We start from the raw sequence: 18372 nt of genomic DNA, 5'->3' as shown, positions 1-18372 counted from the left end.
TGTTATGGCTGAAAACAAGAGCAGTTACAGCCGGATTAACTTTCCTTAGGGGGTATATGGAACAACATATTAGCCTTGAAATTCAAAATGAAGAGGACAAGTAATTTGAAATAGTAATGCAGCTGTTTCGCTGGTGATTTATGTATGAAAGAGATATAAATGAGTCAGTTCCAATTAATAGCTTGCAATGCTTGGTTATGTAATTCATTTGTACTGTCTTTCCTTTCTAGACTTTGATGCAATCACTGATCCTATAATGAAAGCAAAAATGGTAGCCCTCAAGGGGATCAATAAAGTCATGGCTCAGAGTAACATGGGGATGCCACCAATGGTTATGAACAGGTAGGCAATGCTTGAATACCATCTTCTAAATGTGAAGGGAAATCATAGAGGGGTGGAAAACATGGCTTAGTAAAGGTGTTTGTAAGCTCTATTTGAACACAGTGAGATAATTCTCCACCCCGAGTTGTTTATTAGAGCTTCCATAATTTTATATTATTGTAACCTAACCTGGGTGACTGCAGTAGCAGAGTTTTCCACCTGTGCAGATACTAATAGGGTAGCTTATGTTCACTGGTTTATCTTGCTCTTTCTCAATGTAATAAAAATAGGGTTTTTTTGCTCTAAATCCATGCTCTATCACCTTTCAAAATAAAATATATCCCAGCTGAGAGCAGAATGCCCTCTTCCTTAAGATACCCACCAGTTTTAAAAGTTACAGTTTCATTTTGTGTCTGTGTACAATAGGTTTCCTTTCATGGGTCAGCCAGTGCCTGGGGCTCAGGCCAACGAAGGCCAAAATCACATGCAGCAGGCCATTACACAGGTAGGACAACTTGATACTGAGTTTACAACACAAATCTTAAATAATGATAACTAGATTTTGTTTTAATTAATTATTTAATTTCCTTATCTTGTTTATTTTGCTGAAATTTCTAGGATGGAAGTTTGACACCTCAGATTTCTAGACCTAATCCTCCTAATTTTGGTCCTGGTTTTGTCAGTAAGTACACATCAGCCAATTCAATGTTTTATGATGTTATTCTAAAGAAAATATCCATAAACTGATTTCTCTCAAAAAACTAATCCTCTGAAAATTGTATCATTTCATCACTACAGTATCAGTTCATGAAAGAATGCATGATAAATTATATTCTGTTTCTAGAAAACTGTCCTCAGAGAAGCACCCTGATGAAAAGGGAAACCAGGAGGAACAGTTAATTAGTACTATATGTGTTTGTGTGAGAGTAGTAATTGTGTTTTGCTGACAGGCTGCTACCTCAAAAATCAGGTCATAGAATCTTTGGAGTTGGAAGGGACCCTTAAAGGCCATCTGATCCAACTCCCCTGTAGTTCACAGGGACACCTACAGCTCCATCAGGTGCTGAGAGCCCCATCCAGCCTGACCTTGGGTGTCTCCAGGGATGGGACATCCCTGGCAACTGGTCTTCTATTGAGGTTTAGTATTCAGAGCTCAGTGAGAACAAGAATCTATATTGATGGGTTATTTTTTATTTAAAAAGCAAAAGCATTTTTGCAGCATCATTAAAAATACCTATAAAAGCTTTCCAAGCACTAATTAAGCACGATTGGCTGGGAACCATAGTTGCCAAAAGTAGACATATATAGCTCTAGTATGGTGCTTTCCTTACTCTACTTGCCCTAGATCAGATGTAAGTCTTAGTCTCTGTGATGAGAATCATTAGCAGGAATTAAAACACAGTGTGTGCTGGGAGAGGAGGACCACATACAAAGAAGTGTTACTACAAAAGCTTTACTTGATAGTTATGAATAAGAAAGAGAAGCAAACACCTTCACCTTTTCCAGAAACAGAAGCTGCAATATTGAATGTGCAATGAGGAGCTTTAGTGGTCTTTTCTGTATTAATTTTTGGTGAGATTTTAAATGGCACCTGGCAGTAGCCTGGCTCAGGTTGGGGGTGGTGGTTCTGAGCAGTTGAGAAAATCTGTTCTTCATTTCAGCAGTAGTTATTCTTACCTGGACCTTGTTAATATTTCAGTACTTTCCATCTGCAGTTACTCTCCATCATTTCCACTCAGCTGTCCCTCCGGGTTACATGATTAGTTTCACAGAATATATCACTGAAAGAATTAGTGCCCCTTGAGGCTGTAGATAGCTCTGTGAATCGATTCAGTTGAGCTGTTAGGTTCAATGACTGTTTCTGCTGCAACAACTGTGAAAGAGGAATGTGGTAGGGGTTAGAGCACAAGGAAAAGGTGGTTGTATTGAAAGCATACCGTTGCATGGATGTCTTTATTCCTTATACAAGATAAACAAACGTTCCACACAAGGCAAATTCCATGCCTTGTTCCTGATTATCCAGTTCACTGCCACACTGTGATCCCAAGACAAATGGTACTGTCACCAAACCTCGCGTCTCGCTTTCTGGGCTCAGCGCCAATGAAGTGTGTTATTGGACATGATTGCTTTGCCTCCAGAAAAATATATGAGAGCAATGGATTGCCCCTAGCAGATCAGTATTTCTCATTTGGAAAATGAGTAATGTCACAGCTACAGCCTAAATGAGAGCGCAGTTGTTTGTGGGGAGGAAGAGGCACTGATGCTGAAGCCATTGTGCTGATGGTCAAAAAAAGTTATTTTTACAATGGAAACAAGATGTAAAAAACTCAGGTTTTTTTGGTTCATTTTCTTGCAGTAACTTACATTGTAGGATAGATATATTTTCATTCTATTATAATTTGTAATAAATGATTAGTCAGATGTATGTCATGAAATCCGGATTTTCAGACATTTCTAAAAACAAATCAGCTTACCCCAATACTTTTTCCATTCCGAATGATCCTTCAAAATTTCTGTGAGAAGAAGTGAAGCTGATGCCACCTGTGATTAGAAATAAGTTATCTGTTACACTTCAGAATATAAATTTGTGCCTTTCCTTTGGAATCATACTGTAGTTTCTGTGATCAGTAGTGGCTGGGAGTTGGTCTCAGCTGGAAGGAAGTAGTGTTTCATCCACTTTCTATTTTATGTTTGTAGTGGAGTGTGTCTTTCTCTGCGAGTGGAGAATGCCTTTCTGCACTTGCTCACATGGTTGTTACTGGAAGTGGGGACCATGATGTGATGAGGATGTTCTTGTGGAGGGTTTTACTGCACATTTCGTTATAGTTTAAATAACTTGTAACTCTCCCTTAGTGCTTAGCTATTCCAATTTAGTACAAATTGCCCTGCCCTCTTCAATCAGCGGTTGATTAGGATTTAATTTTGAAGTATAAAGCAGATCTTGGCACGTTTCCAGTCCCATATACCATCTTCCTTACATTTCTTGAATTTATGATGAATGTTTTTGATGTTCATTTTTTTCTTAAGCCTATTTTTGTTGTTATTTCTAAGTGTACCAACCTCCTCTGCAAGCGTCAGAAATAATTAGACATATTTCATTGAAATTTATGTCCTTATTCCTTAATTTCTTTCCCTCTACCCAAGTCCTTCCTCATGCCCTTTTCTGTGGCAGGCAGGGTTCCACTGGGCTCTGCAGCTGCTCTCAAAGCTGCATTTGCTCACTGGCCAGCGTGTGCACATGTACTGACCAGATAGCGAGCCACGTCTCTCAAAATGTAGGGACTAAGTTAAAACTGCTTACTCAGTAAAGGCAGTCTCCTTCACAGAGACCACTCCAAGGCTTAATATCTCTTGAGATTTCAACTCTTCTGTCAAATTTGGCTGAACATGACCAGCAGTTTCATAAAATAAGAGGGGGAATGTGACTTTTAAACTTCATCTCTAAGTACGACAAGATCATATCATATTTATTTCCCTTGTCTCCTAGATGATTCACAAAGAAAGCAGTATGAGGAATGGCTGCAAGAAACACAACAGCTTCTTCAAATGCAACAGAAGTACCTTGAGGAGCAAATTGGAGCACACAGGAAGTCAAAAAAAGCACTCTCAGCAAAACAGCGTACGGCCAAAAAAGCTGGCCGTGAGTTCCCAGAAGAGGATGCAGAACAGCTTAAGCACGTTACAGAGCAGCAAAGTATGGTCCAAAAACAGCTTGAACAGGTAATCACCGGGAAACCAAGCTGATCACCTTGATACTGAGCTGTTCTACTGGTGTGACTCTTTTCTTTAGGTCTACTAAAACATGGATTAAAATACAGTGGAGGTTATGTGAAAGGAGCTGCTCTGTATCATGCGTCATGTATGTCATGTGTAGCTGCATTACTGTGGATCACCAGTGGCAATGGAGTTGTAGGAGAATGTACTACAGCAAACACCATGACAAAAAACTGCTGTTGTAGTTTGGGAAGAGGAGAAGTTCTGTAGCAAAATGATTTACAACAGAGTTCCTAGAGCCATGAAAAACAGAAGTGTAAGATTTAGACTGCAGAGGAGGAAGGTCAAAACATGTATGGCTCTTTTTCAAGATGGAACGACTTTCTTACCTCTGACTTTTTCAGATGTCTTGCTGTAATCAGTACCTCTTGGAAATATGCCAGATACATGTTACTCTTTGAAAATCTCTCTTCATTACATTTTTAATGATAGTGTGGTTTTTTCATCTGTCTCATTTTTAGGTACTAATCATTAGTGTGTTGTCTGCTACCATATCCTAGCACAGCAGAGGTGAAAGGGCTATCTGGAGATAATGTAGCTAAGTCTCCTCGATCGATGGAGAACTAGCTTCATGGTTAGATCTGATGGCTCAGGGCCATGTCAGTCAAATTTTGATAGTTCTTCAAAGGCAGAGGTTTCCCAGCCTCTCTGGAACTCTGTTCTAATGTGTAACCACTTTCACTGTATGTTTGTTTTTTTTCTTTACATTCAGTTGGAATTTCACTTGCTGCATCTTGTAACTGTAATTATAGTAAATGAGACTAAAGTTAAGCCTGCAATTACTTTGATATATCAGTGGTTTGGCCAACAGTACTAAAAGCTATGTTCTTCAAGTCATCATGTAGAAATTATCTGGTGTGGTGTTTCCTTACTGTGCAGATGGGGAATCTTTTCACTGTCAGTCAGGAACAAGTAGTCCTGCCAAATACTAAAACTCTTCAGACTTACCATTTATTAATATGAGGTTAAAAATTGGCAGCAGGCTGCTTGGAATGAAGTCCTGAGTGATACCTGACTCCCAGTTTCTTGCCCCTGTGTTGCCTCAAGGCAGAGCATGCATTGGATGCAGTACGTGTTGGCTTGTCTTTTCACTATGCAGGAGAAGGATGATCTTTTTCTTCTACAATGAATAATAAGTGGAATAAATGCAAAAATACTTACTTTAGCCATCTCCATCATCTGTGCTTCAGTCTACTCTTACAGTGGGGTTATGTCACAGTAATGGCTGATAATGGTATTGCTGGCAGGTCCCTTTAGTGCCTTGTAATTAAGGCTATTTGTAAATTGGGCTAAGTAACTGATGTAGACCAATCATCCAGATCATAAGCAGCACTTTCATGTACACCGGGATAGAAATCATTTAATAAGTTTTCACTAAAGTATATTTTCAAGGACTTTCGATTTAAAACAATTCGTCACTCTTTAAAATCAGATCAAAATCCTTTTTGTGGAATCAAGCTTCTGTTTGTTTTTTGTGGAAAGGATAGACTGCATCTATAGAGAAAACTCTCAAATCCCTGTAAATTTTTGAGACTGGTCACAGGCACAGAGAAAGTGGAGCTGACTCAGTGCAGTGTGAGCTTATGTCTGACAGGGTTATTAGCTCAGGCACAGTGCCAGGCAGACACAACCGTGTTGTTTCTATAGCTAGGGCAGCTTAACTGCTTTGGTGTGGCACCGTGCCTGTGTTAATAAGCTCTTTATCATTCCCCACTGCTCAGGGAGAGTCACTAGGTTGGTCTGCACAGCCGCTGGTCCTGTGAGGTCTCATCTACCTCCGAGCACAGTCACAGGGCTCGTCACCACTGCGTATCCAAGCATGGTGGTTTGGATGCCTCCTTGTTTGATCAAACAGAGCTGACACATTTGTGGCAGTGTACCAACTGAAAAGTCCTGGGGCACTGGACGGTGCAGATAGATCCACTTGGTGGCTTTGTGCAGTGGCTCAGTCTGTCTGGCAGTGTCAGTGCCAAACTAGAACTCGTAAGTCATCCTGCACCTGAGATTACTCTATTAAATAGCCTTTTGGGCTTCATCTGTCCTGCATTCTGTGTTGTGTCCTCTAATATCTCTCTTGGCCTGAGCTTTTCATGCTCCAGATACAGGAGAGTGCTTTCAAACATTCTTAATTTTGTTATGGACTTTCACATCAGTACAAACAGGAAATGGAACTGCAGAAGTCACAGTCTAACAAAGAGGAAGGAAGAGAGAGGGAGATTCCACAGCACATGCATTACTAATCAGTGGATTATAAGCCCTTTCAACTTCTTAGAGAGCAGCATAGTTAGGTATCTATTGTGTTTCCAAAATACTCTCTGTTATCATGCTGAGTCTATCATATCCTTTCTTTGGCTTCTTTGATTTGCCTTAAAAATAAGTCACTGGACTTAACTTCCTGCATCCAAGTCCAGTTTATCTTCATCCTAAAATTAGTTTTTTGCAAGCAGTAGTTGTCTTTTTCCTCTGCTGTGTGATGTTTGGGATTCTGCCTATGAGTGAATGGGATTTCGCCTCACTGTTTTCCTGCAAACTTTTTCTTTTCAGCTATATCTTAAAAATAAATTAAAAAAAAAAGTATATTGATGTGTGAATATCGTCTATCTCACAGCTTCCTTTTACCTGTCCCCAGCTATTGTTACACAGATGATTGGATCTCTATAAGGATCGCTTTGATTTTAGGTTTGTATGTTGTCTAGCACAGTGCAGTCTTGGTATATATAACCTTTGGAAGAGAGAGAAAATAAGACAACACAGAAATGCTGTTTTCACATAAGCTTCATTTTCTGCTGGTGAGATGCGTTTTATGATACTTTACTGTCAGTGCATGTCAAAGACAAGTAATGACTTTTGTAATTTACAGATTCGAAAGCAACAGAAAGAACACGCAGAACTCATTGAGGAATATCGGATCAAGCAGCAGCAGCAGCAGCAGCAGTGTGGAATGGCACCCCATGCTATAATGCCAGGAGTCCAGGCTCAACCACCAATGGTTCCAGCAGGAACATCACCAGCAATGAATCAGCAAAACTTCCCCATGGTGGCACAGCAGCTCCAGCATCAGCAGCATCCCGTGGTGATCCCAGGGCAGTCCAACCCTACCAGAATGCCCAGTATTTCTGGATGGCAGTCTACAAATCCCCCTGCAGGTCACATTGCCATGAACCCAGCAAGGATGCAGCCTCCAATGACACCGCTGCCAATTACTCCTGGTACAGCAGCTCCCGTGCCTGGTCCAAATGCAACTGCACAGTCAGGACCACCACCAAGGGTTGAGTTTGATGACAATAATCCTTTTAGTGAAAGTTTCCAGGAGCGGGAAAGAAAGGAACGTTTACGGGAACAGCAGGAACGGCAACGCATTCAGCTTATGCAGGAGGTGGACCGACAGAGGGCTTTGCAGCAGAGGATGGAACTGGAACAGCATGGTATGATAGGGTCTGAATTAAATAACAGAGCATCCTTGTCTCAGATACCCTTCTTTAGCTCCGATCTACCTTGTGATTTCATACAAACTCCACGTCCTCTTCAGCAGTCTCCACAGCATCAACAGCAGCAAATGGGACAGTTGCTGCAACAGGGTCCTGTGAACTCACCTCCTGCCACAAATTTCATGCAAAGCAATGAGCGGAGACCAGTAGGACCTACAGCTTTTGGACCTGATGCATCTGCTGTTCCAGGTGGATCCTCTAATTTCCATAATGTAAAACAAACCCATGGGAATCTTCCTGGGGCCACCTTTACACAGAACCAGGTCAGGCCTCCATTTGCTCCTGCTGTACCTTCATCTACAGTTCCTTCATCTGCAGCACTGAGCAGTGGTGCCTCATGTGGTTCGGACACAAGTGTGCCCCAGGGAGCAAACTTCCCTGGATCGAGCCAGTCCCTCATACAGCTGTATTCTGACATAATTCCAGAAGAGAAAGGAAAGAAGAAAAGGACACGAAAAAAGAAGAAGGATGATGATGCAGAGTCAATAAAAGCCCCATCGACTCCACATTCGGATATAACTGCACCATCAACTCCAACTGTTTCTGATTCTACCTCTACCCCCACAGTTAACACCCCCAGTGAACTGCCTCGTCATCAAGACGAGCAAGAGTCAGTGGAGGTAACAGGTCCATCAGTATCTAATGCAGCAGAGAGCCAGGCCTCTCCAGAGCTGGAGTGTCAGCTCCCCAGCAGCAGCTTGCCACCGAAACAGCCAAATGTGAATACGGAGACTGACAAGGCCAAACCAGACACACCTACTGGCATTCAAGAAGTTAAACTAGAAAAGGCAGAAACTGATCCGTGCTCAGATCAAACTGAGCCAAAAACAGAAAATCAAAGCACTGTTAAGGTGGAAGAAGATAAGATCTCATCGCAGCCTCCCTCTTCAGCTCAGAGTCCAGCACAGCCAGCTGGCGTTCCAGCAGCCAAAGGGGAGTCAGGGAATGAGTTGCTCAAGCACCTGCTTAAAAACAAAAAATCCTCATCTCTTCTGAACCAGAAATCAGAGAGTAGCTGTCGAACAGAAGAAGAGGCTGCTGGAGATAAGAAGATAATGGACAAGCAGAATCCAGCTGAAGGAATGGTGAGCTTCTTCCTGCTTTTGTTGTGCAATGGTTACCAGCTCTCCAAGGCTGGCTTTTGTCTCTCCTTATTTTTAATTGAGGGAGGCATTAATTCTTTGTGTTAATGGCATTATATGGTTTAATAATTTATAAGACTTTTTACAACTAGAAAAATTGCTTTCTATGGAGGTAGAGTGCACTTGAGACTTAGTGTACTTGAATTATTTTATTGTAGTCTTTAGTGTCTACACTGTTGTTTTATTAGTCTCCCAACTCTAAACACATCCTTGAATACAAACTGATAAACATAATTGTGAGCAGCAGGTAACTTAGGTAAATGTATGACAGGAATAGTTGTGAGAGTCCTTGTGTCAGGGCTTGTGCAGAGCCATTTAGAATAATAACTGAGAAAAAGAAATCAGACCTTCTTTTGGCATGAGACCACCTGCTGCATTGCCAAGTCCCATTCTGATTGTTTTTACACAACTGTCCTTTTATGTGAAGAAGGGCTTTGCAAATCTGTACCAGCAGTGATTTAATACAGCCCAGAACTGTTTCACAACACTGTTTCTGTTTCTGAACTCCAGCTACATTTGTACTAATAATATTAACTTACACCTTTTTTCTCTAACCAAGTTTTCCTCTCATTATGCTCTTAAGAAAATCTCCAAGGCTGCATGCCTGTGTAACTTTATTTTAATGGGTGTTCTAAAGAAAATATTTCTGCTCTGTGAGCTTTAATGATAATTTCAGATGTCAGTGGTGTTGATGGTAAGTCATAATTCTGTGTGCAGGGACAGTGCAGCAGTTACAGTTGCCAGTGATACAGTGAAGTAAACAAACTGCATATGTGCTCTGTTATCAGTGAGGTATATATTACACTGCGTATTCTTTCAGACTATTGTGCAATAAATTTGAATGGACTTTCTATTATAATGTCAAAAATTCTGCTATACTTCCTTTTTTATGGCCAGCAAACTGCAGGAAACCAGATGCAAGGTGCATTTGGGTGTAGTAACAGCCAGCTTCAGAGAGCAGATGTGGGACATGAAACCAAGAAACAGAGAAATAAGCGAACTCAGAGGACAGGAGAAAAGGCAGCTCCTCGGTCCAAGAAAAGGAAAAAAGAGGAGGAAGAAAAACAGGCTGTATTCCCCAATGCTGATACGTTCATCCATCTCAAACAAGTATGTATGCAGACGCTGGAGAGCTCATCAGGGGGGCACTTAGAAGTGTGGGTTTCTTATCATGAAAACCAAATGGATAATGGTGTTGAATCCTGAGTACAGGGTGGAGATAATTGTAACTTCTACAAAAGCAGAAAGTTTAAAGGCTTGGTTTGATTTCAGTTTGGATGATCTGCTGACGTGGCATTCGTTCAGCAGTCTCAAAGCCATTGAATTCCTGCCTGCTTTGGCTGCTATCCTTGCTGAGCTGCCACAGAGCTGGGAGCTGTGGCTCCCCTGGGCTGGGGGCCATCTGACAGCAGGGTTAAAACTGGATGGTCCTTAAAGTCACTTCCAAGAAAAAAAATGATCTATGATTCTTTGATTCCTGGAAAAGGAGAGGGGCCTGAGTTTGTGACAGTTGTGTGATAGTGGGTAAATTCCCTTAAAACAACAAACGATAGAAGCTACTAACAACTGGATGTCTGTGATGATTCCATTTTATAGTTAGACTAATTTCTACCTTTTTTCTTTACTTTCAATGTAGCAGCTTTCTCTCCTACCTTTGATGGAACCCATAATTGGAGTGAGCTTTGCACACTTTCTTCCCTATGGCAGTGGCCAGCTAAATGCTGGAAATCGACTTGTAGGAAGTTTTGGTAGCGCTACCCTTGATGGGGCTTCAGATTACTACTCCCAGCTCATATACAAGGTACAGCTTCAATCTGGATTTCCTTGGTGGGCTCCCTGAGAGAAAAGTTCATAAAAGTTCACGTTATTGCTGCCACTTGGTTTAGACTTTGTGCCCTTCGTGCAACCAGAAGAGAATCATCTTCTGTCGTTAGACTAGATAGACAGCAGTGTTGAAACAGACGTTGTTTTGCTGTTCTGAAAGTTGAAATCAGTTCTAGAAACTGTTGTAAACAGGTGAAAATCGGCAACTATTCCAATTACGAATGGATGCTAAGTAGTGAAAATTGTAATTACAGATTTATGGAGCAGAAAAGGCTGAATTCCCAGTACTTTGCAAAGTCATCGAAAGCACTAAAGCATTTCTTAATGTGAATTAAATGGGAAATAAACTTTTCTCATTTGTCTGCTAAGCTCTAACTAAAAACTCAGAGGGAAAAAAAAAGATGTTTGTTGATGGGCAAATAATGCACAGAATCTAAAACTCAGTCTCTGAGATCAGAATGGGAATATTGGGATGGCAGCAAGAGAGCAAACAGAGAATGAAATGTGACACTTGGTGTTTACTCCAGCTTGAGAATGGTTGCTCTAGGCTGAGGAACGGGGCCTGGCAGATCTGGTAGCTGTGGTTAAAAGTGGTAACGCTTTCTAGTTTTTGTGCGTGACTGCAACAAGAGTAGATATTGAAATTTGTACTTAATTTTGGTTTAAAGTATGGACAATAAGTAAGCTAGTGAGAAATAGCATGGAGTGTGAACTAGTAGATTGAGGTTCTCCACTGTAACTACTTCAGCAAAAGCTTGTCCTGTCCTAATGAGAGGCAACTTCCTTTTGAGTGAAAAATGGAGAACTCCTTTGTTGTGGTGGAGAGTCACTGTGAAATTGCTCTCTCAGTGTTTAGATCAGATCCTTACTTAAACTGTAGGAACTTATCGAGGCTCCCAAAGAGTTCATAAAAATGGTCTTTATGCTTTTGTGTAAATAATTCAGCTGTACCTTCTACCAGGAAAATGTACTTCTCATGTAAACGTTATTTCTCCAATAGTATCATTGATAGAAAGAAAATGTTGTATCTCTTATAACAGGAAGTTATTCCATGTGTTTAGTTGCATGTTTGAGAATTAACTGTCACTGTTTATCAGTGGTACCTCTGGCTGTAAACATAAGGGAGTGGGTTACAGTATCTAGTGGTAGAACATGGCGAGTTTTCAGGCTGTGCTTCATGGCTGACTTACAGTTCTTTACTCTCCTGCAGCAGAACAATTTGAGCAATCCTCCAACGCCCCCAGCATCTCTTCCACCCACACCACCTCCTGTGGCATGCCAGAAGTTGGTAAATGGCTTTGCAACCACTGAAGAACTTGCTGGCAAGGCTGGTATGTTGGGAGGCCATGATGGTAAGGCTAATGCGTATTGTTTGCCTTATAGCTGAGTCAACTTTGTAGCAAACTACGGAATAGATAACTGGGATGTTTCTCAGAGCCTGTAGTTTACTGTTATAAAGGCAGTGTGCCCAGCCTCTTTTTGAGCTTGTCATCAATATTACCCAGTTTTGTTTTATATCAGTGTAATGCCAAGTGATGAACCTTTTCCCTTTTGGAAACATGTTGGGAGCTAGAAGCACTCTTAAGAAATGAAAAAGCTCAAAACAACTTTGTTATGTCCGCTACAAATTACTTGCTTATTTCTTTTTCAAGTGTGGAGATAAATCGTGGACAGGCAAACATTTCTGAACTACAAGTGGATGAAAGCAGTGTTAACATCTGCTGTTAATGCCTAGGTTGTATCTGGAGCCACTAGTATGGCTCCAGAATGAAAATCAGTAAGAAGAGCTGTACAGATGTTTCATTGTGCTGTGTTTCTCTGATTTTAGTTACCAAAGCTCTGGGACCAAAGCAGTTCCAGTTACCTTTCAGACCACAAGATGATTTATTAGCAAGAGCAATGGCTCAGGGCCCTAAAACTGTGGATGTTCCTGCTTCCCTTCCAACACCACCTCACAACAATCAGGAGGAGTTAAGGTAGGTTTTCCCTGACACCTTTAAGTAACATATGTGGAACAGATTCTGCCATCTTTCAGCAGGAGATGAGACTGTGAAGGTGTGAAGAAACAAAATCCGTTCTGCATGGCCATACGGTGCAGAGAGCTCTTACATGTGAGAGAGAGTGAAAAAGGGGACTTAATGCTGTTGTTAAACCCAGTATCCTGTTAAGTTACCAAGAATCTTTTACCTAGCTCGGTTAAAAGTGAAAGAAAACTATATTTTTCCTGAAGGAACATAGAGATGACAGCAGTATGGTCCTATTATCAGACAGCCTGAAACCCCCCTGCTCTCATACTAACAGTTTCTGTTGCCATGAGAAATTCTTTCTAGATTATGAGAGTCTCCCTACAAAGATCTTGCCTTTTTCCTCCCTTTTACCTACCTAGCTAAATTTGGGTGCATCAGGGAGGAATGGACAAATGAAACCAGAGAAGCTGAAGTATTAAATACTAATTTCTGCTCACGTACATGGAGCACTGGGGAACAGAGTCTTTAAAGGAGCTGGGCATTGCTACTGCCTCTCTTCTCCCTTCCATGTCTTTCCCAGTAACCCATCTTGTGCAGTGGAGAATTAGCCAGCCTTAGCAGCCTACCACCTAATTACATTCCATGTAACAAGCAGCATGATAGCTCCCTGTTATTATTTTTATTACTGGTTCACAGAGGTTTTTTTGGCCATTTCCAAAGCCACTTTTTTGGGTTTTGTTCCAGGGCTCAAGATCACTGTGAGGACAGGGACACTCCTGACAGCTTTGTTCCATCTTCCTCTCCTGAAAGCGTGGTGGGAATGGAAATAAGTAGGTATCCAGACTTGTCAGTTGTAAAGGAGGAGAACCCAGAACCTGTTCCATCTCCCATCATTCCCATCCTACCTAGCAGTACTGGAAAAGGTGAGACTGCAGCAGAATGAACAGTTTCTAATAACAGACTTTTTTTTTTTCCTCCTGCCTGTAGGATTAACCTGGTGTATTACATTTTAATTTCAGGTTCAGAAGCCAAAAGGAATTACATAAAGGCAGAGCCTGGTTCAGGAGCATTACCTGGTTCTGCCTTCTTTGCCTCTCAGCTTGGACCACCCCAGAACGGTCCTAAATCTGGCCTTATATCTGTAGCAATTACCTTACATCCCACAGCTGCTGAGGTAAGAGAAATAAGCCTGTGTTACATATGTAGAATAAATACAAAAAAGTTAGTATATTCTATTAGTGGATGTGAAGGAAGTTATAGCATAGTAAAATAAAACCAGCTATTGTATCCTTCTAATGATTCATGTTATTTCTGCCTGCCTGACAAAAACAAAGGTGTGTTTTTATTATTGTTTTCAGAATATTAGCAACGTTGTAGCAGCATTCTCCAATTTGCTGCACGTCCGAATTCCCAACAGCTACGAGGTCAGCAATGCTCCAGATGTCCCATCCTCCATGGCAGCAGTCAGCAGTCACAGGGTGAACCCATCTGCAGAGTACAGGCAGCACTTACTGCTCCAGGGGCCTCAGGCAGCATCCATGGGTCCTGCCAGGATTGCAGGGTCTTATGGACTGAAGCAGCCCAGTATGCCATTTGCTGCAAACAGCAATGGTAAGTAGGCATTAATTCTTCTAAATTTTCATTGAGTCAGTATTAATCCACGTCAACCTTATACATTCATGGTTGCAAGTTAAATAGCCAGTTCTCATTCTGAACAGTAGTTTTCTTGTGTGATCAGTACATGCAGACCTGCTCCTGATGTTAACAATAGCATCATAGGTCCATCTCTGACTTCCTGCCACTGTCAGTCAGATACTTCTTCCAGTATTACACAGTGTTAATGATTTGTGTGCAGTCTGTTTTTAAATACGTTGTTCTGGAAGGTTGTTACCATGACACAAGTTTTTAAGCACGTATTCCTACACTGTTTTAGTTAATCATTTCATATACAAGAATTTATCATTGCCTTGTTGTTCACACATTGTGAACAACACATACTATTGTTAACCTGATTTAAACAACCCCCCCATCAGGATCGAATTTAAAGTTTGCTCCCCTCCCCATGCAGGAGGATTCTTCTCTGAGCCACTGAAGAGTATTGTGATTTCTCATAGGTTTGCTTTAATCTGTTCTGGCATCTAACAGACTGACTTATTGTGCAGGTATAGCTGGCTATAAGGATCACAGTCAGAACATTGCAGAAAGCTCAGCACTGAGGCCTCGCTGGTGCTCTCATTGCAAAGTAGTCGTCCTTGGCAGCGGTGTGCGGAAGTCCTTCAAAGACCTGCCTTTCTTGAAACAGGTACTGCAGTGGAAGTGGAGTTTCTTTCTTGTTTGCTTCCCAGGCCAACTGATGCCAGGTTCTCATTTCTTTGTATTCTCTCTTTTCTGAGTCCTAACTGAGGATGAGACATTCAAGTGAACTGGTAGTGCAAATAAAAGGTGTCAAAGTAGTTATTTATGTTGAATGCATTTCATTGTATTTCACAGAAGAGGTCCCATAAATAGTGACCTCCTGAATTACTCTGTTACTCTCTTTCTGTGACCACTTCAGGGACCTTAAGTATTCAAGAAGAGCCTATGTGTAGGGCAGCACCACTTTGCCACTTCAGAAATTACTAGAAGAGCTGGAATGCTTTCACTGTCTGAACAAAAAGCAGATTTCAGACTTGATGCCTTGTATTTGATATCGTTTGTTGTATGAACAGAATCCCAAGCTGCTCCTTGGGGTCTCAGTCAGATGAGTATTTGTGTCATTCATTAAAGAGTACCAGTGCTCTTTTTTTAAGTAAGATTGAGGTGATTATGCAACAAAGGTATACAGTCAGAATTTATATATAAAATTGGGCTCATGTAGTCAGAATATGGAATTTCCAGTAATGCTTTGCAGTTGAGTCAATAGATAAAACTTGACGAACCATCTTTGACTAGCATAAAATGAGGTGTTCTTTTCTCATCTTAAAGATGAAAGAAAATGGGCTTTTATTTTGCAACTGTGCCTGTGGAGCAGATGGGTGCATGGTTTTAGGGAGCTTTGTTTTGATTGTTAAACTTCTGTTGAAGGCAGAGAAGTAAATTTCTGTGATGAAGTACTGAAGAAAAAGGTTGTAGGTGGTGTTAATGTTTGATCTGTCAAATGAGTATTTATAGGGCAGTAGCACTCATTATTCCACAAATGTTCTACAAATTAAAAGGTTTCTAAGCCAGATTGGAAGATTTACTTCATTACAATTAGTATGTGAAGAGTGGTATTAAAATGCACTTCTGATAATCTGCCATGTTTGATCCCCAGGATTCCCAAGATGGGTCTGATAAAATGAAGGACATCGTATTCTGTAGCAACAACTGCTTTGTTCTCTATTCAGCAGCTGTGCAAGCAAAAAGCTCAGAGAACAAAGTAAGTATCAAATGCTGGTAGGCACTAGTGAGCAGAAATGGGGTGGGGGATGCTTTACTTTGTTCTGGAGTCTTTATAAATTAGTTGTTCTCTATTCAAACATTGAAGCTCCATTTTGAAGCTGTAGAATGAGGTAGGATTGTAGTTACAGAAACTTCTGTCTAGCAGAGATGAGTGACAGAACATCTCTAGCTGAGGTGCCACTATAAGCTTAGTTAGACCTTCAAGTAGATGCTCAAAACAGATGTGTTAAGAGTGCTGCTTCTTTTAACTAACTTGGTTTTTACTTTTCGTAGTTCAAGTCTACATTTTTCCCTAAACTGGTGGACAGAGTTGCAGCGTGTTCCAGCATTACGTAGTTCATGAGTTCCCACGTAGCCACGTGTTCGCTGTAGGATATGCAGCCTTCCTTCAAATGCCTCTTTCCTACTTTTTCAGAAGAAGCAAAAAAAAGCACTGGATGAGAAAATAAATGTGTTCACGTCCACATACTTGCACAAGTGCATCACCACATGCATAATTAAGTTAATTAAATGTCATGTTCAGACTCTTAATCCTTTCATTTATTCTTTCAAGATTAATTACACAAACCATATTGAGCACTTCTAATCTAAACTGCTGTTGTTCTCCTTGTTCTTTATTTATTTATTTATTTTAATTAACAAATCTCTGCAGGTTTAATTCTTGTTTGCTATAACTGAATTGTTAAGACCTGGAGGTATATGACTAATCCAGAGCCCTGCAGGAATTTCCTTGTCTTGTTTTCAGGAAAATACATGGAATTAATTCTCAGCTTTCCCTTCTAACAAATAACACGTTTCTTATTCTTTAAATTAATTCTGTGGCCCATATTTTTAGTTGTTTAGTATATTCAGTAGTCCTAAGTACACTTCCAGAAAACAGCTAAAAACCTTAAATCTCCCAATTCCGTTGCTTAGGGCATTTGATTAGTTTTTCATTTAAAACCTGTATGCAGGATTATTTGTGTTTCGTGTTAAGAATTGAAGGGTGCTGTGCTCTGGGTTGTCTGGAAGGACTTTAGTGCTCTGTATCCCAGCACAAGCTGTGATAAAACAGGTAAAGGGGATTGATTGCTTTCTCTGTTGCTGAATTGCAATTTTAGGCATTCTGAGTAGCTCTTTCAGTTCAGTTCTGATGTGAAAGTTTTCAAAAGCAATTTAATGCCTTGGGATTCTGGTTTTGAGGGTTTTCTGTTGGTTTTCCAGGAGTCGGTTCCATCTTTGCCACAGTCACCAATGAAGGAGAGGCCGCCTAAAGCATTCCATCAGTACAGCAACAACATCTCCACTTTGGACGTCCACTGTCTGCCTCAGTTGCAGGAAAAAGTGTCTCCGTCATCTTCGCCCCCAATCATTTTCCCCCCTGCATTTGAAGCAGCCAAGGTAGAGGCGAAACCGGATGAGCTTAAGGTAACGGTGAAACTCAAACCTAAATTAAAAGCAATACACAGCAGTCTTGATGACTGTCGGCCTCCGAGTAAGAAATGGAAAGGAATGAAGTGGAAGAAGTGGAGCATTCAGATTGTGATTCCTAAAGGATCATTCAAACCTCCTTGTGAAGAAGAAATAGACGAATTTCTTAAGAAATTGGGCACGACCCTTAAACCAGACCCAGTGCCTAAAGACTACAGAAAATGTTGCTTCTGTCACGAGGAAGGCGATGGGTTAACTGATGGACCAGCAAGGCTTCTTAACCTGGATTTAGACCTTTGGGTCCATTTGAACTGTGCTCTTTGGTCTACAGAAGTCTACGAGACACAAGCTGGTGCCTTAATAAATGTGGAACTAGCCCTGCGAAGAGGCTTGCAAATGAAATGCATGTTCTGTCACAAAATGGGTGCCACCAGCGGTTGTCACAGGTTAAGGTGCACCAATATTTATCACTTTACCTGTGCCATTAAAGCACAATGCATGTTTTTTAAAGACAAGACCATGCTTTGCCCCATGCACAAACCAAAGGGAACTCACGAGCAAGAACTCAGTTACTTTGCAGTCTTCAGGAGGGTCTACGTGCAGCGCGACGAGGTGCGGCAGATTGCAAGCATAGTGCAGCGGGGAGAGCGCGACCACACTTTCCGGGTGGGGAGCCTGATTTTCCACGCTGTGGGTCAGCTGCTCCCTCAGCAGATGCAGGCGTTTCACTCCTCCAAAGCGCTCTTCCCTGTGGGTTACGAGGCCAGCAGGCTGTACTGGAGCATGAGGTACGCCAACAGGCGCTGCCGCTATCTCTGTTCCATTGAGGAGAAGGATGGGCTCCCATTGTTTGTCATCAAGGTTGTGGAGCAAGGCCATGAAGATCTGGTTCTTACTGACACAACGCCAAAAGGTAAATTTTATCTGTTCAAGTGATGACTTTTTGGTTTGCTGTTTGTTAGTACTGATACACAAGTCTCATAAATGTTTCGGACAAAATTTGCAGGCACTACCTCAGAAATTGCA

The 18372-nt window shown here is 41.3% G+C and overlaps 1 protein-coding gene across 14 annotated transcripts in view; it reads left to right on the top strand.

The window, feature by feature from the left end:
* KMT2C (lysine methyltransferase 2C) overlaps window positions 1–18372 on the top strand; it is a 187526-nt gene that overhangs the window by 162457 nt on the left and 6697 nt on the right. For 9 of the 14 annotated variants that reach the window (XM_048951479.1, XM_048951492.1, XM_048951485.1 and 6 more), the window contains 15 exons: window positions 231–342; window positions 748–826; window positions 940–1003; window positions 3809–4041; window positions 6956–8668; window positions 9623–9835; window positions 10362–10526; window positions 11760–11901; window positions 12378–12525; window positions 13261–13439; window positions 13536–13690; window positions 13875–14127; window positions 14679–14818; window positions 15809–15913; window positions 17140–18259. In XM_048951479.1, the coding sequence (XP_048807436.1) occupies window positions 231–342; window positions 748–826; window positions 940–1003; window positions 3809–4041; window positions 6956–8668; window positions 9623–9835; window positions 10362–10526; window positions 11760–11901; window positions 12378–12525; window positions 13261–13439; window positions 13536–13690; window positions 13875–14127; window positions 14679–14818; window positions 15809–15913; window positions 17140–18259 (4821 nt within the window). The remainder of the gene's footprint in view (window positions 1–230; window positions 343–747; window positions 827–939; window positions 1004–3808; window positions 4042–6955; window positions 8669–9622; window positions 9836–10361; window positions 10527–11759; window positions 11902–12377; window positions 12526–13260; window positions 13440–13535; window positions 13691–13874; window positions 14128–14678; window positions 14819–15808; window positions 15914–17139; window positions 18260–18372) is intronic. The other 5 variants (XM_048951493.1, XM_048951489.1, XM_048951481.1 and 2 more) reach the window with 4 other exon arrangements.

This window comes from Lagopus muta, chromosome 7, assembly GCF_023343835.1.
Source record: "Lagopus muta isolate bLagMut1 chromosome 7, bLagMut1 primary, whole genome shotgun sequence".
Taxonomy (NCBI): Eukaryota; Metazoa; Chordata; class Aves; order Galliformes; family Phasianidae; genus Lagopus; species Lagopus muta.
The sequence above is the reverse complement of the archived record's forward strand: the minus strand, read 5'-3'. Positions and strand labels throughout refer to the sequence as shown.